This window comes from Rhipicephalus sanguineus, chromosome 2 (assembly GCF_013339695.2).
Source record: "Rhipicephalus sanguineus isolate Rsan-2018 chromosome 2, BIME_Rsan_1.4, whole genome shotgun sequence".
Lineage (NCBI taxonomy): Eukaryota > Metazoa > Arthropoda > Arachnida > Ixodida > Ixodidae > Rhipicephalus > Rhipicephalus sanguineus.
The window spans coordinates 62354099-62381044 of NC_051177.1; the positions used below are offsets into that span (position 1 = coordinate 62354099).

Genomic DNA, 26946 nt, shown 5'->3' on the forward strand with positions numbered 1-26946 from the left:
CACCCATCGACATTACCAGTGCGCGTATTCCTTGTGTGTGTGGTCCTTCTTCATCACCAGTCCGGACTTCGCTCTGCCGGGAATCCGTGTGCGGGACCGGTGAGATTCCCGGTCAGAGACGTCTGTAGCATCGGTAGACATCTAGAGGAGGCGCTTACCGACAGAGCTGCTTGTTCTTGTTCCTACCCGTCGCAGAACCTTCTTCTCTGGTTGTTGTGAGGTTCCCGAGTTTGGGGACAAAGCCTTCCGCAGGGCGACCCACCACTATCGACCGACCGCCGCCGCCGGACTAGGCGGCGGACGTGGCTCTCCGCTACCTGTTTTTTTCTGTGTCGCGACCGCGCATCATCATCTCCGGATGAGTGGAGGTTCGTTGCCCCGTGGACATGTGAGCTCCCCACCAACGGTCCGGTCAGCAGTGCCGCCGTCGCCGACCGAGTTCTGTTCGAGTACTACTGCCGTCACCGCCGTGGTTGTGCTTGCGGCGAAAGAGGAAGAGGCGCCCCACGGATTACCTTAGGTTTGCCGTCGTCGTCATCGACCGGGATATCATCGCCGCGTCGTTCGTCACGGCTCTTCCGCGCTCAGCGAACGAGAGACGCCGCCAGCATGAAGCCCGGCCGGACCAGGTGGGTTTATTGCTGCCCCGTCTGGTCCCGGAACGACTTTTCTTGCGCTTTCTGCTTTGCATACCTGTGCGGCCCTTGCAGGCAAGAAAGAACGAGGCGCCCGTGTTCGCTTCCGAATAGCTTGTAGCGCGCGCTGTAGTTTGATGCTGTGCTCCTGGTACACGGACGGTACTCCACTTTAGTCTGCTGTTTTGCATAGTTCGGTCCGGTTGTTATGTCGTCGAGCCTTCGCACGGGCTTAGCCAGCTTTTTTCCGGAGGGGGGGGGAGGGGTCAACCCCAACAAACCTTTACGTATGCTCGTGCTTATGCTTCTATGTGTCCGTGTATGTATACATATGCCAAATTTTAAGATCTCTGAGGGTTTGAACCCCGCCCACTGGCTATGCCAATGGAGCTTTCGTACTGTTGTAATCTGACCCAACCACTCTTTATTAATCCAGAGTACAAGCCGAAATGAGAGGGAGGGAGGGTAACAGGACGTATATGTACCGCATACTCTGTCATACCGCCTCTTGTTCTGCAGGAACTGCTATGGGCCTTTCTAAGCTGGTTGCTCCGTTACACCACATATCACCGTACAAAAGCGCATAAAAACTGACATCATCTCGCGCGGTACCTTGAGACATCAGGAAAGTGAAAATTTGAGAGATGGGTATACGTTTCTAGGAAGTTAATGTTAAATATGCGCGCTGTGAATGTATCAAGTTGAAGTACTTGCTTGCCTGCTGACACCATTCGACGAGCCGCAACTTAATTTATTGACACGAAAGAGTCATTCTCGCAAAAAGGTCAATGTTTTTTTCAGGTGCAAGAACTTGCAAAATGCATTGAGTTTCTAGCCGGCCTCTTTCACTGGCCTCTTCAGCTAATAATGCGTAATACATCCAATGTCATGGAGAATTGGTCTCATTTTCTCTTTATTGATACATACATTTTCACTTCAAACTAAAGAGAGTTTAGTACGGTAAACCCCAACAATTACTATTTAACTCAAGAGAGCTGAAAAGGACAGAGCTTTTTTTGTGCGTGAACACGAGGCAGTGCCGGACCGGGATGTTCTTTATGAGCAAATATCAACGAGATGGAGGAGAGAACCTATAGGAGGCCTCATGTTTTATTATTATTATTATTATTATTATTATTATTATTATTATTATTATTATTATTATTATTATTATTATTATTATTATTATTATTAAGCCAGCATATAACGAAGCCAAGTAAGCCACGAATAATAAACAACTTCTACTTGCGAAACGTGGCTGCCGTAGCCGGGAGTCGAACCCGCGTTCACGGGCTTAGCAACGTAACCAGCTGAGCTATATAACGCTACGGGTGCGCGGCGACCGTCAGCGGTTCAGCAGCGAATTGCCAATCGTTGGAAGATATTTCCTACGTTCTTCGGAATAGCGCGTTGTGCGCTCGGCGATTTCGAGGAAATTGCTTAAGACAAGCGGTAGCAGCTGAATTGGGGAATACTGGGGAATTGGGGTCTGTGTATGCCTTCAGAAAGGCTGACTGTCTGTTGGGTTGCTGGGCCTTGGATTGTAGCTATGGTAACTTACAGCGCGTAGTGTGATGTGATGTGATGGACTCACTCAAGTACAAATGAGATAAAGACGACCGTTTCCACAAACTACCTGCATAGCAGGAAAACTGCATGTATATAGCAGGCTTTCGGCTATCCAAAGCTTACAGAAAGCTGTTAAAGTAGGGCTGAATTTTATGAAGCAGATAATAGTTGCGCATGTTGCGCAGCAGATTGAGACATAACGCGTAATCTTTTCAAACGTGGACGGTACGGTAAGACGTCAAATTTGTGCTCTGACGTGGGTACAGGCATGTGGGTACGCTTTGCATGGAAGCCGACGACTCCTTCATTTTACCCTAGTCAACGAAATGTTTGTTGCTATTGTTTTCTCTGTGCACGTGTGTTATTCGTGTCTGAAGTATGTACCGTTCGCGTAAGATGGACTTTAGTATCTGTCCACGTCTGTGCTTAGCGCCCGAAACCCTGCGCGCATGCTTACGAGTGAACTTTAGGACGGTACGATTGCGCTTATTAAGGAGTAGGGGCAAAAAACGCTGCGAAAACACGAGAAGGAACATGAAGTCATTTGCCGCCATTATGCAAAAAACCGACTGGCCACTTTGCAAACATTATTCGTTAAGTGTATACGTTCGTGGTCTCTTCGTATAGGCTTAGTTATGCTCCAAAGAAAGAAAGAAGAGAGGGAGAAGAGATTTCCACCACGATGAATATATATGCACGCACATTTCTTGCAGATAGCTTGGTTCTCGCCCAACTACGGAAAGAATGCGGAGCTTCTTTTCGAGCGGCATGCCTCGCCGAGGCACAGAGCCCATTAAAAAGCAATATAGTGGGTGAAAAGAAAGAAGGAAGGAAAGACATATAGAAAGATCACAGGCATTTATCTGGCCTATTCTGTTGCGCCCTTTGTAGCACGTGAACGTCCCATGGCAATCCGTATTTGCACCACGTTTTCCCACCGCCTTCTGCTGTCCGTCTAGCGTCTGCCACGTTATATTGATAACGGCAATTACGCAGCTAAGCCAGGACGAAATTATCAATGCCCAACGTTGACGCAGGTCCAGTGGTTCCCAACTTTTATCAGACACCGGCCTCGTGACCCAGAAAGTCGTTCATGGACATTCTTGAACAGTGTTCTCTCTCTCTCTCTCTCTCTATATATATATATATATATATATATATATATATATATATATATATATATATATATATATATATATATATATATATATATATATATATATATATTACCAAGTGAGGAGCTAGAGATTGCGGTGATTATGCGGGCACGTTCAACAAAAGATGGCTAAATTCGCCCCTTCGGGCAGTGACGGGCCGCGCTTCTGATCTCCGAGGCAATTCTGATTGGTTAATAAGTGTATGCAGGTGTTTACGCAGATGGAAAACGCATTATCGAAGAGTCGTTGCTTAGGCATGGTTTTGTATTTTCGTCGTGGAATGAGGCTTAACCTTATGATATTCTAAAACGTGGCGCTTTCGATGCGTATAGTGCGCTTGCGTTGATTCACGCGGCACTTGCAACTATATACCTAGTGTGGTGCGTGTTTTCTTCTCGTTGTTTCGTCAATTCTTGGCAGCGCGCGTATTCACGAAGTCGTATACCAACTGGCGCCCCCATAGCAACCTTTGCAGCTATTGAGTTGGTTACGGTGCTCGGTTGCCGACCCCGAAGTTCGCGGGTTCGATCCCCGCCGCGGCGGTCACATTTCAACGGAGGCGAAATGATAGAGGACCGTGTATTTTGCGATGTGATTGCACTTTAAAGAACACCGGATGGTCGAAATTTCCGGATCCCTTAATTATGCGGTGTACCTCATAATCATATCGTGGTTTTGGCACGTAAAATCCTAGCTTATAATTATTATTATTATTATTATTATTATTATTATTATTATTATTATTATTATTATTATTATTATTACTATTATTATTATTATTATTATTACTATTTCAACTATAAAGTACCAAGAAAGTGAGAGTCGTGCGCATACAATAGTTCTCCCACACGTCGTTGTTTATGTGCTATACAGTGATGTGCAGCGCATTCCAACGAGCCTTGAATGAGCGTCTTATGGCGCGTATACGTCCGCTGTCACTTTCTATACGTGGTGCCCCCGTGGGTCGCCTCCGCGTACTCTGGCGTGACACAGATTTCCTTATTCGATAGCAGCGTGGTCTGCGTCGAGCTCGTATAGTAGACGCCGTTGAGACAAAGAAAGACACCGCTCGAAGCGTGCTCATGGTGCGGTCTAGCATTTTACCCGCATCTGTATACGCGAGCATTGGACAGGCAACCCACGTAGCACTCTACTTCAAAGGTGCGATGGACGAGACCGTCGAAATAAGAGGGAGAGAAGGAAGAGAGACCAACGCGGAATGTTGGTGAGAAGGGTATATATATAGCGTCACCTTGAAAGTCGAATGAAACGCGAATTGAATCGCGTGGCATTCGCTGACAAGCAAAAGAAATAAAATAAAATGTAGTATCAGAATTGAAGGTGTTGTTTCGTGAAGATGTTTTAGGATTCTGTTGTATATATAGAATGCAAGAATTGCGTTTCCAGTCATTCACTCGAATTTAAACGTTTTCTCCGTTTCTTTCTTTTTTTTTTTTTCCTGTGCTGCGTGTACGTGAAGTATTTAGTTAAGAACTGAGGAAAAAATGCTCCTCCGAGTATTGAAGTGCATTCAAGGTCAATGAACGCGGAGTTTCGCCTTTACGGCGTTAATTAAAGCAGTTCAACAATCTGTTAAACTTTACCGATCTTCCCTCCTCCTTCTCTGTCACTATATATCGTCTATACACGGGGTACAGCCAGGTCGCTGCACTCTTGTTTCTTTTCCCTTTTCTGTTTTTGTTTAACGAGTCTCCGACTCGAAGCACGCTTCGTGGAGTCAAGGAAAGGAGATCGTTAAGTCGAAGAACTCCCTAGGACTAATGCTTGCAGCAATGACGCTCGCTTTGGCGGTGCAAACCGTTTTGTGCTTTGCGCAACGTTCTGAAAATTTTAGATATAATTTAAAGATTGACCTCGCTGCACCACTTGTATGCCTAGAGCTAAAAAAAAGTAATAACATAAAAAGATGTAGCAGAAACGTTCGTGTAGAAGAATTGTTATATAGCACGTATACCGTTCGTCATTTGGGGTTAGAACGATCAGTCCTATATAATGTCAATAATCTTTGGATTATAATAACGATCGTATCCTGCGAAACATTTTGCACCATGGCAATAACACACACACGCACGCACACACACACACACACACAAACGCGCGCGCGCGCGCGCACACACACACACACACACACACACACACACACACACACACACACACACACACACACACACACACACACACACACACACACACACACACACACACACACACACAGTTAGATCTCGATATACCTAACTACGGTATAACAAAATATTCGATATAACGATGTATTTTGAACCTCCGTATAACCATAGTCCCTGAGGCACTATGGCACAACTTAGCATGTTATCCGTCATTTCTACATAACGAAGTTTTTCGGGTTATTTAAAATAGTCTTTTTTTGTACTGCGATATTATATATTATTCAAACATTCTTACATTCCTCCGGCGCTTCCCATGCAAAAAAAAAAAAGGAAAAGCCATTGGCGATTATAATTTGCTTAAAAGGTCGAATTTCAATTTAATGAAGTGTGCTGCCGATTTTACCGACTTTGTTGCTGATTTTACCGAGAAAGAGAGACGCGAACAGTTTGGTGTAACCGCGGCCTCATAAATCTTCAACATGCTATCCGAGGGATGCTACGCGTCAAAGCGCGATCCCGGCGCAGCAAGGCCGCACGCTAATGTGCTCTTGTGGCATTAAAAAAAATATGACCTAAATGCCGCGTTAAGTCAGTCAACCGCCGGCAGACTCGTGTTTCTGGCGGGAGTGCGCGTTGTCTCTGAGGTAAGGCGTCGCATAATCGCGAGTTCTGCGAGCACGAAAACGCACACTTCCTCTTTCTTCTTCTTCTTCTTCTTCTTTTTTTTTTTTTATGCTGCCTAATTTCGCTTTTTCGTGTCTTCACGGCACTTTCCACCACCACGAGGTGGGTGCCCGCCTGTAGCATAATTTGTGAATTGCTGTCGTGACCTTTGAAGACGAAACGTATACCGAAAGGTACTCGTACAACTTTCATGTCACTTTTTTTTTCTTATGTACTTTCTCGTGAGCAAGAGTTTTCCTTTCGCCCGAAGACAGTATTGTGGGACGCTTTTAAAGGAGGACACCGCGGATACTTTTGTCGGTGTCTTTTTTTTTTCCTTTCTTCCTTCTTTTCTTTTGCATGTAGCTGCTACTTTTTGTTTTCGCCCTTCTTGCTTCAGTGCACGATCCGAAATTTCGCGTTAAACAAAGTAAGAGGCGCAAGTGGGCCCAAATGTCCTCTCACACGCCTTCGTTTTACGCGCTCTGTGGTGTTCTTTCGGAACTCAAGGTACCCTTTCTCATATAGGGACCCCCCAGGTTGTGAGCGTGGTGATTATTTAGAGCGGTCGTCAACCGCAACATATTTTTTGTTGCGATGAAAGCCAGCAGGTGTTGCCGCGCGCCATTTTATTTTGTTCTTAAATCGTGACCCATATTATCGTCTTTTCACCATTGCATAATTTTTTCTACTTATCATTTCTTTTTTGGTGTTGCTTGAAAGCACAAATATACAAAACAAATATTATGCCTTAAGGGCAAGTCTGTGTCGAAAAAGAAAAAGAAAAGAAAGCAGATGCATTAGTGCCAGCTGTCTGCGTTACACAAATGCCCCTTTTGCAGCGACAGCCGTCAGCAAATGGGACGCATATAATCAACAAAAGATTTTAAAAAATAATGCGTTTTTGCTGTTAGGGTCAATAGCAAATACACTCAGTGTTTGCTTCGGTTCGTGGTGCAACTTGTCTAAGTCCTCCCGTGTCATATGCGCTTCCGAAGTGTATAACCTAGATAATCTTGCTTGCGATACGGCATTTAATGCCTAGAGTTGTTCGTGGCATGTCTTGTCCGAAGCCTCTCTTAGGTCATATGTCTTACAACTCTACAATATGCAAGAAAAGGGGTGAAAAAAAAAAAAACACAAGAGGGGAGGACATTGAGAAAATTTGGCCACGGACACAAATCGGTCAGCCAGTCTGTCCGCACCGTGCTCCGCCGTAATGTCTCAATGACCCTAGGCGTTCTCTTGCTGAACGCGATTCCGCCGGTTCGACTCCCGGGCAATACGAACCTTCGTGTACCCGTATTAAGGTACCACGATTTGGCGATCCACAAACGTTCCTCGCTTCTCCACTTGAGCTGTCGGTTCGTCTATCTGGGGTGCTCGGTCTCTTCCCTCTGTGTTGGTCAAGTAATATATATTGTCGCAGTTTTCGGGACGTATGCACCACAATTACATCTATTGTTGCCAACATTTGCAGTGTCACTTCGATCATAAATGAATCATTCCACAGTAAAGGGACTCCGGAAAGGCTAATCAAATACAAAGAGCACGTAGTGCATGCGCTGCCTCGATCACGTGATCCTCACTTCAGTCGTTTCGTCTTTGGCTATTGCGCGATCCCTCGCAAAAGAGAGACAATTGAGGGGAGGCGTTGCCTGCGGCTAGTCCTCGGCTCAATTAAAAATGGGAGCAAGCGTTGATAAGGCGTTGAGAGGAGGCAAAAGGCAAATGACGGAGCGAGGACGCGTGAACGGAGAAACTGGGCCCTCGGTCCTGGGGGCGTTGACTTGTTTTCTTCTACGCAACTGCGACCTGCCTTTATCGCGAGCCCTGCGTGTGACAGTTGTGACGCTGCGGCACGCGCGTCTGCTGCGCCCGGAATCCCCGCTGCGATTCGGCACATATATGCATGTATATACTACAAGTAGTCGCGCGTGGCGCTGGGGCCGCGGTTCGTGCACGCGCGAGCAACAATGCACGCCCGATAGAGCTCGACGTAACGGTGAGTGGAGGGACCTTGTCCTTCGTTTGGACAAGGCGTGTCCCGATGAGGTCACGAGGAAGCCGTCGTCGTCCAGTTCGTTATCCGTGCACGGCCGGCGGCGGCGGCAGTGCGAACTCCGTCACGCCGTCCTGCGTCCCTCGCTCCCGTCGCGTGTTATGTATACACACACGAGGTTGATATCTGTCGGCGCACCAGCATGAAGTATGTAGCAGCGTTCCGTTGGTGTCAAGGCGTGAGCCTGTTTTCCACGCAGACAGGCGGGCGGATCTCGCATGTGGGCACCTCGAAAGTTGGCTTTGAGGCCGTGGCTTGTTTGTTTGTACACACGAAGGCGGCGGCCCCTTGCATGAGTTCCCTTGTCAAACGTTGGCAGGGCGGCGTGACGCTGAGTATGCGTATGCGTTTTCAGATGAAGACAGCGCTCTCCTCGAGTACAACGCGATCCTACACGTCGACGCTGACCGATGCCCACGGCCGCGCTGCCCATGGAAGCAGCCCGCTGCAGGCGGCGTACGTTGGAGAAATTTGTGAAAGAAGGCGTTGGTTTTGCGTTGAGGGGATAGTGGGCGCGCCGAGGTTTTTACTTCACGCTGGCAAGAAACTTGCCTATTTGTTACTGAGCCGACTCGTGATGTAGCATAGAAACGTCACTCGTGCTTGCAACTCTGTCTGTGATGTCATTCGCTTGAATGCCCACGGAGTGGTTGTCGCTTGATCAGTGTATTGATCACAGGGACCGAGTTACGTTAGTGAAAAGTAAGCGCTCACGATTGAGCGCTTTGAACACTCCCGCCTCACTTACATTCTAAGGCAAACGAGAGTATTTGGGGCGTTTTTTCTGCCACGCTATAATGATCGTCATCAGGCTTGCTTGCATATCCTTTCTCGAAAACTGTGCGCTCGGTACTTTCCTTTCAAGAGTGCTACGTAACCCTGATAACCGCACGCCGTTCGTGACCGGGAAGTACCGGGCGAACGGCAATAACCCAAGCAAATGACGCGAAATAGATTACGATTGTTGCTGTGTGGCAAAATGACACCCCAAGTACGCCTTTTTTGTCTTAGAGTGAACGAGGGCGTGGTCCACGCCTCCGCATGTGCGTACGCAGCTACGTACCCAGATATACGTATACAGACTATTTTCATAGCAACACGGGGTGTAACGTGGAACTCGTATTGATAAAGCTTATCTTGCGTAATTTCTGTCTGCTATTGGCGATCGTCGCGGCGATGGCGTTGCGCTTCGTTAAGTGCCGTGGCGATTGCTATCTGGAGGGCCGGGCTGCCGCGAGCGCATGCGTTGCTTCTAAGGAAAAGGCTCTTACGTAAGATAAGTTTTGCGACTTCGGCTCTGCTTTGTTTATTCATTTGTTTTTGTTTCAGTGCGACGATTACTTGATGGAACGCCTTTCTGCTCTCATGCAGCGTATTTCTAATCGGCCTCTGCCACGGCCCCGTCGTTAACCTCGAAGCGGCCGTATGTTTTTGGGAACAGCTTTATTGCACAGTTATACACAGCTCCCATGATGTATGATCGCGGCTCATCCCGGCAGTGGCGACCACATTTAAACAGGGAGGAAACATCCGCCTACTTGAAAATTTTAGACGCGTTTCAAAACAACCTCAGTTAAATGTAGTAATTAATTCGGAGCCCTCCACAAAGGCGTCCATAGCCCATGTGTTGGCATCATATTGGCACAGTGTAATAAGCAGTATGTTACGGATGACTTCATCAAACTATAAGACGAGCAAATGGCTGGACAGCGCCTGTAGGCGGCGTTGTTAATTATAGGGCAACTATAAATATAGCTGTAAAATAATTTCAGCAGCTGGAATTTATGCCATCCACATTAGCCGAGTCCATATATGGTTGTATATAAAATTAGGCATATAAAGCCATCTATGGCTTGTATCATTTTATGGACCTCATCCAAATATGATCATATCAGGAATTGGGCATATTAGGTCATATTAGGCCATATATGACACACATCCATGTATGGCCATGTATGTACATTGTATATAGGTCCATATATGGCGCTTGTATAAGGGGCATCAGGGCGCACTGTGTAGTTTTGGGACACGTACTTCAGTGATTCGACATAGCACATCGTATCCATTACTCGTCACGATAAAACTAAGGCGTATTTATATTTTGTGTGTATTTCGGTTCGTCATGGTTTTTCGCCGTGCCCTTATAAACGGTTCGCTTTCTTTTATTTATTTGATTTTTTGCTGCCACTGTGGGCGCTGGCTTCGGCTGCGTTCTTCCCACTCACGTCCCATCAGTTTAGCGAGCGTTCGGTACTCGCAGGTAAAGCGCGAGCCCTTACGCTGGGCGCCCACGTATTCGATTTTCCCCAAGCTGTACGCCTGTATGCCTGCAGGAAACGAAAAAAAGAGTGTTACCCGAGACTTTGGCCGACTGATTAATGGACGTTCGCCTTCGCAACGGCCGTGAGAATCCTATCGGACCATTCGGCGTTTCCTCGTCGTGGTTGAAAGGTGCGGATATAAACACTTTTTTTCCAGGAAATGGTCGCGCAACCGCTCGATCCCGCTCATCTTTGTTTATTTCACGCAGCGTTATGACATGCGTATGCATGCGCTATTCCGAGGGGCATATATACAAATGTCCTTACCACCTGTCTGTCTATATCTCAAAATTTTTATCTTCGCTCTTCCAGGAAATCAGTTACGTGGAGACCAACTTAAAAGTTAAGCTACACGTTTAAATGCCACTGCTTTTTGTTTGAAAAAGAAAACGTGTCCTTAGAACGCTCGCGAGATTGGATACAAATAAAGTTACCGCCATCAGTAATCGTAAGCACCCTAGCAATCATCGTTATCAATCATCATCTCAGAATCAAGTACCAATAGTATGCGGTGAAATCCTAGAGGTGCGCGCTAATTATTCCTGCCTCTGTGGGAATCAAGGTGTGTGCTACATATGTAAATACATACATTATATCTGATATTAGCACCTATGTTTCTTTAATGCCTCCTGTAACCAAACTGGGGTCAGATACTGACGTGCAGTAGACGCTGAACAAAGATCGCTTGCCGACGTCACGCTCATGTATGCTTGGGCTTTCAATTGACGTATGGATGGCTTGCACTGACGTCACTTAAACTGCCACGTTGGAGTACTAACATTACGGGACGCGAAGTTTCTGATGTCAGGTTAATGTTATCAGTCTATCACATGCACGTTCTTTAGTTCGTCATTCACAGAGGCCACTAACGTTCCAGAGGCGTCGATCGTCATCGCATCGAAGCACATTAACTTCCACATGATAATGCTGCCATGACGTCATCAAAGCGGCCGTGTTCTAGTACCAGTGCTTTAAGAACCTACGTCCATGACGTCACGTGCAAGCTATTAATATTTCGTGTTGTCGCCGTACAGCGCTGATATATTCCTGTTGCCTTCAGATCACATAACGAATAATTGTTGACGTTGTTTCTGGACCAGCGCTTCGTGGCACGACGGCTGCCTTTGATATTCGAAAACGAAACAGGGCGCTGACGTCTCGTGCGTTTTTTTTTTATTTTAACACGAAAGTGTTTTATGCCGGGGTCCACCAAGTACATCCGTCACGGATATGACGTTGATAAAATGGACGCCAACGGGTGAGAAAGAAAAAACCAAGAAAAAGATACCCCGCCGGGAATCGAACCCACGACGTTGCGGCCGCGACGGCAAGCGCCCGACGCTCTACCGACTACGCCAACTCGAAAGATGCTAGGCACGGCGCGAACGCGCCTTATATCTTTCACACCTTCTCTTTCGCGGCGGGCGGAGCGGGGTGGTGCCGCCGTCTGTGAGAAGTGAAAAGAAGTAATGCTTCACGATCGACACTTACTAGCGCTTACTCCGAGATTGCACGTGATATCTGAGGTCATGGTTAAAGCGTCTCGATACCAGAGCGGTAGACTGGCCGCGCTGGCGTCGCCGAGGCACCCTTGACGCAGTTACGTTCTTTGCCTTTGGATTCGTGTTAGCGTGCGTCGGCTCATCGGAGTAGTGCAGCTTCCACGTGCACGAACGGGATTTCTCTGCCGCCGACTGCTTCAATTGCGAGAGCACCGACTAACAAAACTGCTGCAATATGCGTTGCAGAAAGGACGCGATTTCGACGGGCGAATGTCGTGCCTTGGTGGAGCGAGAGCAGCGCCTGCGAGACAGAGGCCAGCGGGACGCACGCGTTTGCGGCTCAGGCTACGAACCTCTACCTCCCGCGTTGCTGAAGTGCAGTGTGTGTTATGTATGCATGAGCACAGGCGTCGGCTACCCATTACTAGAAAGCGCACACCGTGCCGTTTCTCTCCTTAATTGACGACGCTTTGGAGAAGCGCATACCGGGTACCAGTGTTGATTATGAGCTTGTTGATATCATCCTTACGCGGGATTCACGATTCGCTGTGTCCAAATATATGTTCGCACCGTCAGCTACCACAATGGTTTAATCATGATCATGGGCGTTAGTCGTCGCGATAGAGACATGCTGTCAACATGGGTGCATCCACGTCAAACGGTGCTATAGCTGCCAAACACAAATAGACATTGTACAAGCTCTCATATATCATAAGCACTACTTCTGTGAAGACACGTTTCACTTTCGTGTTATACCGATTCCTATGACGGAGGGATCAGCCATGTTTTTTCTTTTGTAGACTTCTTTTGTCTTCTGGGTTGCAGAGAATACGAGAAAAGTTAGGCTTTGGTGTCGATTGTGTTCGTTCGAGCTAACACCGTAATCTGCGAGTGCGCAGTCTTTCGCAACGACGCGAAACGAGCGCGCCGCATTGTCAGGTCGAGAAGGCATGCAGCTGCAGTGAGCGCAGCACTTGAGCGTGTTGTTTTCATTCAGTAGCACTCTCGCGCAGCGTTTCGACACGTCTTGCCAAACCAGAAAGTGCGAATGCCTACGCTCGCTCAATGCGAGAACCAGTTGCTTTTTACTGGCTATGGATTGAATGGAACACGATGTCTCAAGGTGTGTGAAGAAAGAAAGACAGAAAAAAAAAATGTGAGCATTGACAATATCGGGGTGGGTGTTCACACTTGCGTTGCATTCAAGAAGCAAGAGCCGTGTCAGTATGAGAAATTGTTGAGGTTTTACGCCCCAAAACCACGACATGATTATGAGAGACGGTGTAGTGGAGGGGTCCGGAAATTTCGACCACCTGGGATTCTTTAGTTAACGTGCGCGTAAATGTAAGCACACGGGCCTCTAGAATTTTGTCTCCATCGAAATGCGGCCGCCGCGGCTGGGATTCGATCCCGCGACGTTCGTATCAGCAGTCAAGCATCATAACCACTAAACCACCGCGGCGGGTAGCATGAGAAAAGCGACACGCTTAATCAAAGCCTGTTTAGTCAGATGCGGAAGACAGCAACGTGTATCATGTACTTGGTTCTCGCTAACTGAACATCGCAGTATGAGAACACATGATTCGGAGAGTAACACGGTGACAGGAAAGTTGGATTGGTTTGCATTACATTCTACTCTGGGTCAGTGCGATGACAAATGTGTCGACATGCGATATCAGAATGACCGAGAGATCCTGCACTACCGTAAGTACTTCTTGCGCAAGACGGCGCCGTGGATATGTATAGGTGAGAGCGTCTTCTGCCGTCCTACTTTAAAACACTCCCGGCCACAACTTTCCCATGCGCAGTGAGGTATTGGCGCCGTCGATAGCTATGCATGCACACGGACCCGTCGACTGGCAGTATGTTTGTGTTTGCATAGGCGGGCACTCCTTGGTCCAGGAAGGAAGGAAGGAAGAAAGAGAGAAAAAGGGCCCGCGGGAGGTCATACAAGATCACCGGCGACGAGGCCTCGCTCGCTTCGCCGTGGATTCGTGGTTGCCCGCGGCGGCGGCAGCGGGGCCTTTATATCTCGCACAGCCACGAGGCGATCTGCAGTGATCTGGAGCCGCTCTCCCACTCGCTCGCTCGCACGCGTTGCGCGAAACCTGTTCCTCGTTGGCACAGCGCAAATCGCTGCCGGAGACCTGGAATCCGAGCGGCGGATGATCGCGTTCGCTTCTTTGCGCCCTGTTTCGCCGCTGCTGAACCACGTAGCAAGATAGATAGATAGATAGATAGATAGATAGATAGATAGATAGATAGATAGATAGATAGATAGATAGATAGATAGATAGATAGATAGACAGACAGACAGACAGACAGACAGACAGACAGACAGACAGATAGACAGATAGATAGATAGATAGATAGATAGATAGATAGATAGATAGATAGATAGATAGATAGATAGATAGATAGATAGATAGATAGATAGATAGATAGATAGACGGACGGACGGACGGACGGACGGACAGTAGTGATGCAGAACTATCGATGGTACTATCGATACTATCGATAGCTGAGTCACTATCGATGGTGAAAAATACTATCGATAGCGCTATCGATAGCAAAATATTCGATGGTACTATCAATAGTATAAAATCAACAGCGCGGACTCACTGCAGAATAAACTTGGTTACCCGCGTGCGTGGTACATAGGGGAGCCGGAGGAGCAGGCTGAAGTGCAAGTTGACAAAGCTGACATGCTTGTGTTCTTCACCTGAGCGCTTTGCTGACACATGATAATAAAGTCAAACTGTTCAGCTGTCACGGAAAGGAAGCCTTTACATGTGATGGGACTGCGCGGCTTCAAATTGATATTGCGTTTTATGATTTCAAAATAATGAAATATCAAGAAGTTAATTGTAAGGTGCAACTGGCTGACTTTGGATACGAAATTATTTATGGATATATTCCGCTATTTTCACTGCAGAAATAATGAATTTCGTTGCCAAAAATTGCTCATTAATCAAGCGAAGCTGGTAGCAGGCTATCGCAAATATTTTGGCCACATGGCCGGCCAGCAACCCCATCATTATTCACACCACTATCAATAGTATTGTCACGTGGTTGTGACGGGGAAGAATGCTGCAGCGAGACTGGGAAATAAAGAGCTCTATTTGGGCGAAATTGTGCCCAGAAAATCAAAACTCAAAATACAAGCGATACATGCTGCGCACTGATAGCGGCGGGAGCAGTCGTCAGCCGTTGAGTATTCGCAATGCCCACGAACTATAGGTGGCGCGCCGTGCTTTTCAAGATGGCGCCAGGAGGAGGGTCAATCCGTTTGTTAGCATAGGAACAGATAGTACGTGCGGACGTACGGCCCGTGTCACTTTCACCGGATGAAGTCATGAGCTGTGCTGAATTGGATATGAGACTAAACTACTTTCCCAAACCATGGAAAGTGCCAAGTACTCGCCACCTAATTATTTGCTGTGGCGTGAAAGGTTATATTTCAGCCCCCTTACCGTGCATAACGATGCTTTGCGAAATCCTGTGCGTGCTACATAAAACTGCATGAACTAAAATTGACGTATGAGCAGAACGGCACTCCGAGGTAGTACGTACCGAGCCAACGTTTATAGATACGTTGTACCGAGCCTGCCTTACGAATTTGTCGCAGTAGTAGGCCGGCAGCGAGTAGCACCATCGCTGCTGCACGGGACCGCACGTTTAACGTGGTGATGGTTCGCAAACATAATACGCCGTCGTCATTACTTGTGCAGTCGGGAACGCGGAGTTACGTCTTCAACGGAACACAAGCATTTAACTTCCCATTCAGTAGCGCTTGTGTCACAGCCATGCTGAGACTCTAGCCGTGTGCAATTCACTTCACTCGCATGTTGCAGGCTCGATCAGCACGATCGAAACACGAATAGCGAAAATAATGCACACGTATTCTTTTCGCAACGTCGAAGAAGTTAGCCGAGAGGCGTGGATTGTGGCTGTGACTGCACGTTCCAGCGCTCTAACTATTTCGCTTCTCTGGTCGAGCTCGAGCGTGTTGGCGGCATGCGGCGCTCCATAATATCCACAATAATTGATACATGCAATGCACAAGAGGAACTATGCTTTTATTTTGATCTCGCTCAAGGATATTATACATTAAATACAATCAAAGTGACTTACGAGCGTGAAAGAACATTAACGCACGAGGGGACGTGAAGTGCAACTCGCTCCTCGTGAGTTAGCAGCTGATCGTTCACCGTCGCTGTCGCTCTCGGTGCCTTCACAGTCTTCTACGTCCAGTGAAAAATCCTCGTCGTCAAGATGGTTTCTTTCAACATCACTGCTGAAAGCAATCTGAAGAATTTCCTCCGCCGAACAACTTCGACCACTCCGCGACACCACGTTTACAATTACAGAGGCGTCTGGGCGCGGAGAACATTTCGCTATCAGATCGGTCAACGAGCAAATCGCTTGCAGTGTGCTGCCACCTATCAACAAACGTACAAAAACAAGCGGCGCAGCGCTGGCTATGAAGCCAACACGCCGGCGAAGGACGGCGTGGAAAGTGTTCGCTCCACGAAAGGCGTGGAGCAGCGCGTCCTCGAATGATTGAAACGTCGCTCGCACGATTAGTCACAGCGCTTTGCTGACAAAGGATAGAGGCATATTTTAATGTATCGGCAACTTGAGATCGCTCAGTTTTACAAGAGCACATCGCGAGCCGGCGCGACCTCCCGCGTACAGTGTTATGGGATTCACGCACTACAAGAAACACTGACCAATGCTATATACAAGTAAAACAGGGTGAGCTTCAACTGAATATGTCAGACGATAACATTTAACTAACCTACGTGGCTACAGAAAGCCTCGCGAAGCTGATAGTATGCGTACGTTGTGGGCTAGCATTGAAAGCGCGAGTCACCACGTATTTTCACGAAAACTTCGCGCCTCGCAAGAACGAATCAGATTTCTCGTGTCACGGAGGGCCCGGTTTGTTCACTGATGCAGGGAACATGCCAAGTCGTAGTGTTCCTTCCTTGCCAACGCGTTAACACTGAGGTTAGCACAGCCGCACAAGCGAGCGACTGCGTAGAGCTGCCATTTTGTCGTCTACTAACCCTCCTCGAGAGTACGCTCCTGAATTCCGCTTGGCGGCGCGACAGTCTATGGGCATTGCGAATAATCTGGTCATCGGTGGAACCCGTCGTCCTTTATACATCAGTCATCAAACCTTCCAGCGTTATCGCTGGTGCCCGCGTAAGCTCTCGAATAAACTTGACTATTCGCGTCCGGCGCATAATCTTCACAGAATGATCTCAAACAATTGTGAAGCTTAAACGTTACGGCGCGGTCTGCGTCAAACGTTGCTAAGTCGTTGTGGGTGAAACCCGAATACGTCAAAACAAAGCAGTAAGCACGCGTGGCAGTAATATCGCTATAGTAATATTAACGATGGTACTACCGATTCGATAGTTTGTCGATAGTAACACTATCGATAGTTTGTTCACACTATCGATAGTTTCAAAAATCTATCGATACTATCGATAGTCAATTTACCGATAGTTCTGCGTCACTAACAGACAGACAGACAGACAGACAGACAGACAGACAGACAGATAGATAGATAGATAGATAGATAGATAGATAGATAGATAGATAGATAGATAGATAGATAGATAGATAGATAGATAGATAGATAGATAGATAGATACAAGCGGAGGCGCACGTAAGCTTATACAGACACATACATACATACAAAAGACACACGCACGCACACACCGGTACAGACACACACGCACATAACATATACAGACATATACACAAGATACACGCACACAGGTACAAACACACATATGCGCACATAAGCTAAGATATATATATATATATATATATATATATATATATATATATATATATATATATATATATACACACACACACACGCATGCACACTGGGGGCCGCAATGGCGTCCGAAGCATGCCGCGGCAGCCGCGTCAGCGCGCCTAAACAGTTGACGTGCCAGGGCCTCGTCGCCCGACAAACGCGTTGGACGGCGCTAATGCGAAAGATTGAGCCACGCTGCCCGCGCGGCGAACGGTTTAATGCGGGGTGAAGGGTGTCGTCTTCAAGCGCCGCCCCGTCGACCAGACCCGTTATGCTCTGTAGTGAACGCTTTTGATGGAGCACGCGTGAGCGAGGCCGATTTGATTGCGTGTTTGTTTTTCGATATTCCCTTCCGGGGTTGCGCTCCTTTACAGTTCTTCGAGTATGTGTGTGTATTTGCGTGAAGCTCTCCTGTGACGGCCGATGTGGCCAGTGTATAGAAAACGAAGCTCGAAGCAATTTTGTTTTCTGCTTCACGAACGCCGCGTGCGAAGGGTTCACTGCCCCGGCCCCTACGTGCAACGCTCTTATACGTCGACATTTCCGTGTCGTGTAACTTACAATGTTTACTTTCGTGTCACGGCGCATTCGCTTTTTCTCTTCCTGCTCTAACCGAGAGAAGGGGAGAGAGAGAGAGAGAGAGTGAACGCGGCTTGTGATCCGTCGATGTGCATAGGTGCCACCATTCAATTTGTGCCGTGACAATTGTGTCTCTGTCATCGCGAACGTATACGTGATGTCTTTCCGTGTGTGCTCCTCTATCTGAACCTGTCTTAAGAAGCAAGCTGTGATGTATGAGGATTAAGCGAAAAAAATGTTGTCGCGTGTGTTAATATAGTGGAACACCCGGATATGTCGAATCGGAAGGGAATCACACATACACACACAAAAAAGAAGTTCTATGTATAGGTAATTGTATATGTAAAATATTTTTTTATATCGAAAGCATAGTCAAGGGAATTCTACAATTGTTCGATATGCCCAGTAATTCTTTATATGTGGGTTCGATATATGCAGTTCCGAATATGTTCTTCCTAATTACGTTAAACGCATTGAAAAAATAAATAAATAAAGGAGCATGCGTAACATGACCGGTCTCTAGTGGCTGTTGCGTAATGACCGTATGCCACCGCACACATTGTCTGCTTCCAGTGATGGGCCCAGTTCTTAATCATTCGTACAGTAAGACGTATTATAATACGCCAGTGTATAATACGGCCAGCTGTACGTTTAATATAGTCTGGCGCGAGCGTGTATGAGGCACATCAGTACTAACCGTATTTTCAAATCGCGTTACTCAAGGAGAACAGATGGGGCGATCAGCACGATCTTTGTCACGGAACCAATGATCTGCAGCCGTAAAGCGAAAAAAAAAAAATTGCACGAGTCATATGTATACCTATACAATAGAGAAATTGAAGGATCACGATTTCTTTGGAGCGCGCGGGGGCATAGAAGGAGAACGCAGCGGAGGCGCCAAGGGAGCGATCCTCCCGAGGTTCCACGGGACGCGATGCGGTCACGAAGGCAGAAGATCAGAGCGTGAGTTGGTCCGGCCTTCTTGAAGCCGCAGCCAGCACCGCGACGAGCGGGAACGCAGTCGGTATCAGCGTCGTCGTCGCGCTGTGGGTCAAGTTGTATATCGGCCTGCGCCGTGCGCACTCCCCCACAGCTTCCACATCGCTTTCTTGCGTGCCCCCCCCCCTCCTCCCCCCTCCACAATGACCAGTGGCCGCGCGAGGTTGTATAGCGGCTAGCGGAGAAAACGCGGGCAGCTCCGGCGCGAGCACGCGCGCGCCCCCCAAGAACCTAATGGCCGACTTCTTGCGGCTGAAGGCCCCTGTCGTGCGTCCATTGTGCTGGTCGCCGTCGCGTCGCCCCCGACGACGACGTTTCGTCCAGCGGACAGTGGATGAAGGACGGCTGGGGAGGGACTTCGGTGCCGACGGCTGCCGCACAGACATACACACAACGCATGCTCGGTCAACCCGGCCCACTGCGTGCGTTCTGCTGCGTCGACCGCCGCCGCCGCCTGTTTGGATGGTGTCGCAAGCGGAACAGAACGCGGACCTCCATTCCTATACTATTTGTCCGCTTGGGCCTCCCCCTCTGTCGAGTGAAAGAGATGGCGTGGACACTTCGGCTGTGACAACGGGCTGGTCTTCGATAAGATCGTGGCGTCACGAATGCTTGTTGCGTGTTTGTCGTCGATCGTTCGCCGATCCTCACGGCCGTCTGTATAGTGGGCGATGTCATTCATTGCTTAGGAAAGGCTTCCACTCGTGTAAAGGTGCTGGCAGTTGGCTTTTCCTTACAGAGGTATAAACGAGCGGCATCGTTGGTCTGTATGCTGTTACGTCATTCTGCGTTCACGATTGCTGCGTGTCAGTTTAGCCCGTTATATTTCGGTGCTCACGTTCTTCTTATTTAGCAGCTGCTACGATTTTATTTGTTTATTTTACAATACTGCATGTCAAAACCGATTTTGCAATACTACGTGCCAAAACCGAGATATGATTATGAGGCAGCTTTGATCACTTTCAGGGAGCTCTTAAAGATGCAGCTGAACTTAGGTACACGAGTGTTCTTGCATTTTGCCCCTATCGAAATGTGGCCGCCGGGGCCGGGAATCGAACCCGCGTCCTCTAGCTTAGCAGCGCGGCATATTAGCTGCGGAGGTGCCACGGCGGGTTACGTTCTTCTAACTGACGTAAGCTTCGATCCCCTCAGACGCCAGACCTGAATACCTTTTTTTTTTTTGCATTACCGTTAGTTACATTTTCGCTCTTGTTTTCGGGGTCGACATGTGATGGCATCTTGCGTAGATCAACGAGAGGGTGAGTGAGTGTAGGAAAACGAGAAAAAAGATTGCGTTTGCCTTGTCCTTTTCGTCCTTGTGTCCATATTTTTTACGCCTGCCTTTCCGTGCACCGCGCTTATCCTCCTCTTCTTTCCTTCTTCATAAGTTGACAAGCGGCTTTTCTCGAAAAAAAGGAGTCGCAATGCTCAAAATAAAACTGTTGCAAACTGCCTGTCACCGCAGACGTTTTTTTAGCACCTTCCTGAACAAACAAGTGGACATTGGAAAGTTGGCGGCCCGGTTGCGATCGCTCGCCAGAACTCATGCCGTTATCTTCCACGGCCACGAAGTGTTTCTTCTGACATATTTTGTCTTGAGCTCACTCAATTGCCGCAATATAACTAACGTTGAAGGGCCCAATTCGCGAAACCTTTCGTTCGTAAGTGGTCTTTATCATTGGCTAGCTGACTTTGGAGATGATGTGCTCAGACTAAGGCTGGGGATACCATCATATGGGTTGACACAACGTTAATGAAAACCAGCAGATGATGAAGATAATAATGGCTTCATTATCTACTGGTTTTCATTAAGGTTGCGTCACACGAAGAAACGAGCCCTCGAAAAATTCCCTCCCTTCATTGATCATATTGGTTGAAACTTTATTCTAATTAATAACGAGTTGTTGTGAATACGGGCTCAGGTGTCGAATGCAGTTGAGTCTTATCCGGTTGGCTACCCTACGCTGGGGGATTGAGAAAGGGGCATAGAAACACGAGAGAGAGAGGAAGGAAGGAATCTTGGTTTCCGCCACCAAGATTGGCTGGAATGAGCTCTTACCAACAGTTACAGCGTCGGAACGTCTTCATGACTACACGCCTAGTTTTTCTTTTTTTTTTTTTTCTCTCACGTCCGTCACTCGAGGCAGAACTGCAGCCAGATATGGCCTGGCATCAAGCCCGTATTGTCTACACCCTCGGCCCATATGCAGCTCCGTGTGTTATTGCTGTGGCGGTCTGCTGCGTGCAAAGTGCACTGCGGGACGTTCACCACGCCAGCGCCGCCCCGGTCCGTCCTTGAGACGCTGCCTCGGTGAGCCGAGAGCGGCCCAGGGTTTACGACTTCCACCGTCTGGTATCCGCGGCGGCGCGCTTCCAGCGGAGAATGAGTTATTCTCCATTGACGCGCGACCACTACTGCTGCATGCATGCTGCCTTAGTTCTCCGTCGGCGCGCACTGTTCACCTCCGCCGCCTCCCCTATCTGCATAGAGAAAGAATGCGAAAGGTTTCTGGTTACGTGTGGTACGCGAACGAAGGGCGTTTTCCTGCGCCCGCGCGTCTAGCGGGCGTCACTTCGAGACAAAGGAAAGAAAAAAAAGCACTGGCAGCCACCGCGATTTCGGATGTTCGTGCCACACCTGAATATAATACGGGCAGCAGGTGGTATGCGCTACCGGTTTTGTCTCATTCCTGTGTCTCACGGCCATTTTCACGCGGCGATGTTGTAAATGGTTAAGTGCAGTGAAACTGTGCTTGTAGCCCAGCTTGCTCCCAGGGGGGGCAGGAATAGGGGCAATTGTCGCTACAGTTAGACAAGAGCTAAGCTATGCTAAAGTTACGTTTGACAAAGCTCAGCTTAGCGCATGGGCGCTGCGCTTGCAGGCTTATCAGCTTTGCCTCCCTAGAACTTGACATACCCATAAGGAAATCTTATAGTCGACGGTAATTGATGCTGATGGATTCTGACACAACCCCATGTACACGGAGATGGCATCGCTAAAAGGGTAGCAACCCTGTGTTTATTCTTTTGTAATTGTAACAGTGAGATACGCCTTCCGTTGTTGCTGATCATTCGCTCTAACATAGCTATCTGGAACAAAAGTTATATTGAGTGGACGAACAATGTGAACTTATTCGCGGGGCTGTCACGACAACAACTGCAATGGGAGGGCTACGGAGAATATAACGACATATAAAGAAAAAAGTGAGGGGTACGGGTAATTACGGCTTGATAAGCTTCGCTTTTCGTTTATGAGAACAGCTCGCCACTGAGAGTTCGCTTTTACTTATACTATACCCTTTGTTATCATTGACTGGTACATTCTGTTACGAGCGATTCTATAAAAACGGGGTCTATACATATATTTGTGAATATATAGACCGTGTTTTACATTGAACCTAAGCTCGGGGCATAATCTCAGAGCAAGGTAGGCAACATAGAGTACAGAGAGGCACAACTTTTCGTATGTCCCACAATTCTCGGATTCGTACTGGACTAGCCGAGGCTGAGCCCAACGTCCCACGGTCCTGGTACACGCGATCAACCGGACGTCTGGTGCAAGTGCCTCTGATGCAGCAAAGAGTACACGGGCTCTCTTGTGATGCGTACCGTCACGCACGCAAAGGAGAGACTGCCCTTGTCAGTAAGTCCGTTGCCCCCCTCCACCCGTGGCAGTGAGCCGGTGGGGAAGTAAGTACCTCGATGTGACCGAGGGTGGAGCAGGTTCAACCTCAAGGCCGCAGACGCCCCTCGCCCGTAGAATGGGAGATCGTGGCCCTCGGCTTCGTTTTGTTACCCCCCTACTCGCGCTTATATTTTCATTGTCTGCTCGGTTCTGTCTGGGCGTTGTTTCTGCCGTGAACCCTTCTCCAGGACTGGTGCATTCACGGCGGGGTGGCTTCCTGTCTGCATGCCCGTACCTCTGCACCCGGTCTTTTAACATTGATTGATTGACCGATAGGTTGACTGCTAACTAACAAAAACTGTGGTACAGCTAGAAGAGAAATGCGAGGGGGGACTGCGGGAACCGCAACTGTTTCGCATCATTATGAGTGTAGCCACAGTGACGTGGACTGAACCCGAACCATCTCTCAAGCTTAGTGGCGTCAGTCCACTAGCAGCAGGAGGTATGGGCCTCCGTACTCGTTTTCATCAGGGAAACAAGTCAACAAGGCGATCGATGAACTCTTCCTGACGAAGACAATTCCAACTTGTCGAAATATTGGCTCGAGCGACATTCCTCACTTTCGCCATCGTTGACAAGCTACACGATGCAGTGAGAAATACTTGAAAATCAGGGAATCATGTCGCTTATCTGCGAATACAGTTATGAAAAGCAGTCACTTTCTTCGCCGATTTCAGCACCTGACATTTTTATCTCAAAACTAGGCAAAAAGCTGGTGAGCTATACAATAGTCGAGTTATCTGAACAGAGAAATGCCAAAACAAAAATGAAAATGCAGGCAGTTTGGCAGGACGTACAGCCAAGTGTAGCAACATTGCCCGTTCGACCCCATGAGCAGATCATACGGTAACGCGAATGATCTGATTTCGTGACCTTACAAGGCTCAAAAGTCTTGGTGCAAGCGACGGTCGAGAAAGTTCGGCAGTGAATGGGCTTCACCGTCGTCGAGAGTTTACAGTAGCATGCGAGGGGTCGGGGCATTGTCGTGTATAGCCTCCGTGTACGACACTTCTCAGCGTAGACGCCTCGGTGGAGGTTCTTCCTCGGGGCTGGCGTACACGTACCAGCTGTCGCGGCGGCCACCGCTGGGAGCCGAGTTCCTTTCTCACGGGGAGCGGCTCCCGTGACCTCGCGTTGGGGCCCCCTTCTTGCTCTTCTTCTGCGCTCGTCGCACGGCACCTTCACCTGCCAGCCAGCCAGCAGCAAAACCTGGATAGATACACCTTCCCTCCTTCCAGGGTCTTTCACTTCCTCCGTGGTGCCACTCCTCCCGTTCTCTTTCACTCGCGCCGCCTGTATATCTCGTTCATTCGTGGCCCCCCGACTGGGTGCTGATCGGTTCTTTCGTGAGACGCCCTCGAAGCTGCCACTGTAGTGTTGCTCGGATGATGTAGCATGCTTGGTTGATGCCACGTTTGTTATGTGGGGCAGCGTAGAAGTGCACAATGACACAGGGGACACCTTCACCCTGCTCTTAATACGCATGGCTACGGCACGGTTTCGGGGCAAGCGATTACGTATACGCCTGTACTCCTGGGAACCTGCCACGTTCACCGACGCCCCGACGAATCCCGTTTCTTTGCGCTTTCGCCGCAGGTGTTCTAGCGACACGTGTTTTTGCAGGTGGTATGAGCCCTCTCCTATACTGTGCGTGGCTTCAAACCTGGTTGTCGCAGTAAACAGGAAGCTTGAGAAAAATAAAACTAAAAAGTCACAGTTTCGCCGCAAGGGCGAAGCAATGAATGTGACAGCAAGAAGCCAATGCTATACTCCGCGCGTTTCGAATTTAGTTTTGGTTTGTGAACCTTCCGTACTTCCTGTGATGGCCATTTGATTATTCGAGCGGCCATCACAGGCTTACACAGCCATTTGTTAGTGAACTTCATTACAAGCTCCCTCGGCGAGTCATCGGGAAAGCTGGAGGGTGACGAGCGCTCACCTGAAGACGAAGACGCCATTTTGACTGTGAGGTGCACGTAAAAGGTGGGACGTTTTCACAGGTGCAAAAACGTGAAATTACACTGCATAAAGCAAAATAAATATAAATATCTCCTTGGTGCGCGCTGACCCTCTCTTCAAACAGCGCCCCGTAAAAAATAAAGCAATGTTGTTTTCTTTATTCTCACGCAGAAAACACGGACGCAATTGTGGGACTATAATCTTCAGCGGTAGCACACGCGTAGTTCGGCTCTCTAGCTTTCCCTTCATTGCCAAGAAAAGTTGAGGCTCGCCAATGGATACTCTCAGGTTGAACAGCGCTCCTGTTGCAAAGGCGGCCGAAGCAGCGAAGGAAACTAGCGTGCTTCAAGTGTCCAGCTGTGACACTTGATAGTTCGCGCTCATCTTCAGTTTGTTCGTTTAGCGGCGTCCCTTGAGCTCGAGTGACTTTCGTACGCTCTGTAACTTGAGCGCGGACATCACGGTGAAAGCTTGAAACATTCCTCTTCCCCTCACCACCAGAAAACCGCGCGAGCAGACAGCGGAAGGGCAAGGTTCTCCCTGCGCAAATATGAGAAGAAGCGAGCGAGCTCGCCGACGACTTTTAAACGTGCCCGTCGCGCTCCTAGCGCCATCTCGCTGGTAATGAAGAAACGCTTATAAGCGCCTGCCGTCTCTGAGTCCGTCCAGCGTTAAAGGGTGTGTAATAACGCTCGCCTTTAACTACATGGAGGATCTGCGTTTCGTGGTGTAGTGGTTAGCGCCACTCGCTGCGGAGCGAGAGGTCCCTGGTTCGATTCCGCACTTCAGAAGCATTTTCTGAATTATTTTTCTTTGGGGCTTTTATATATATATACATATACATATACGGTGCATGACGGCGGCGACGGCGACGGCAAAATCCAGCCGAGACTGTCCATATAATTGCTATCGCAATAAAAAGACAAAAAACCGAACCAACGAGTTGTCTGTGTTTCGGACTCCGCCATCTGTACGTTTACGCCACATAAAATTTCCTTTGAAAGTAAAACGTCCAGGAGATTCTTCGGTTTCTTTTCTAGCTTCTTTCTCTAGTTGAATGATGGCTATCACATGAGTACACCGACATGCCTTGTCTTGTTTTTCGGCTTTCCACAGTACCTATACGTCGACGCACACCTGCGAAATAGGTGGCTGAGTGAAGTTTATTTCCGCGTTACTGAGTTTGTTTTATTCTCCTATATATTTGTAAGCGCGATAGATTCGTCTGTGTACGTATATAACTAAAAAGGGAACCGTAGCTTGGCTACAACCGCCGATCGAATTTTTATGCGTGGCGTTTTCCTCAATAACGCTTCTTTTTAAGTGCCCTGCAGCTCTCTTTCGGATAAATCGGTATGGGAAAATAACTGAAGCGTTTTCTATAGAGCGCGCGCACAAATCTGCAGACTTTTTGTGATCCGTGCAGGGGTTGCAGATCGGTACAGAAAGCCAGTCAGCGCATGCCGGCCGCGCCACCTTTAAACCTGCGCAATTTTTAGTGGTCGTTTTTTCACTCTGTTGCCCACACAACGAGATAAACCCGGAGAAGCAAAAAAAGGGGGCTCTATTTTCTGCCCTCAATTCGAGGAGGGTCCCGCGAAACGTTTCCATTGTGTGCCCACGCCGACGAGCATTGTCTCGGCGCCGGCTCATGCACGCCTCTCGTTTTTCTGGCATCCCACGCCGCCACCAGCGAGAACACACAAACCAACGGCGTCCGCTGCTGCAAGGAGCCGGAGGAGGAAGCAATAACAGAGGCAACCCGCGTGAAGACGACATAAAAGAACGGAGCCACAGCAGTTGCGGCCGGTGCATCCGCGCCTTTTCTTTTT

The 26946-nt window shown here is 48.4% G+C and overlaps 1 protein-coding gene across 3 annotated transcripts in view; it reads left to right on the forward strand.

Moving 5' to 3' along the window:
* The window catches only part of LOC119383095 (whirlin), a 159888-nt gene continuing 132942 nt past the window's right edge, over positions 1–26946 (forward strand). Inside the window, exon 1 of one of the 3 annotated variants that reach the window (XM_037651089.2) lies at positions 1–629. In XM_037651089.2, the coding sequence (XP_037507017.1) occupies positions 610–629 (20 nt within the window). In that variant the 5' untranslated portion in view covers positions 1–609. The remainder of the gene's footprint in view (positions 630–26946) is intronic. The other 2 variants (XM_037651091.2, XM_037651092.2) reach the window with 2 other exon arrangements.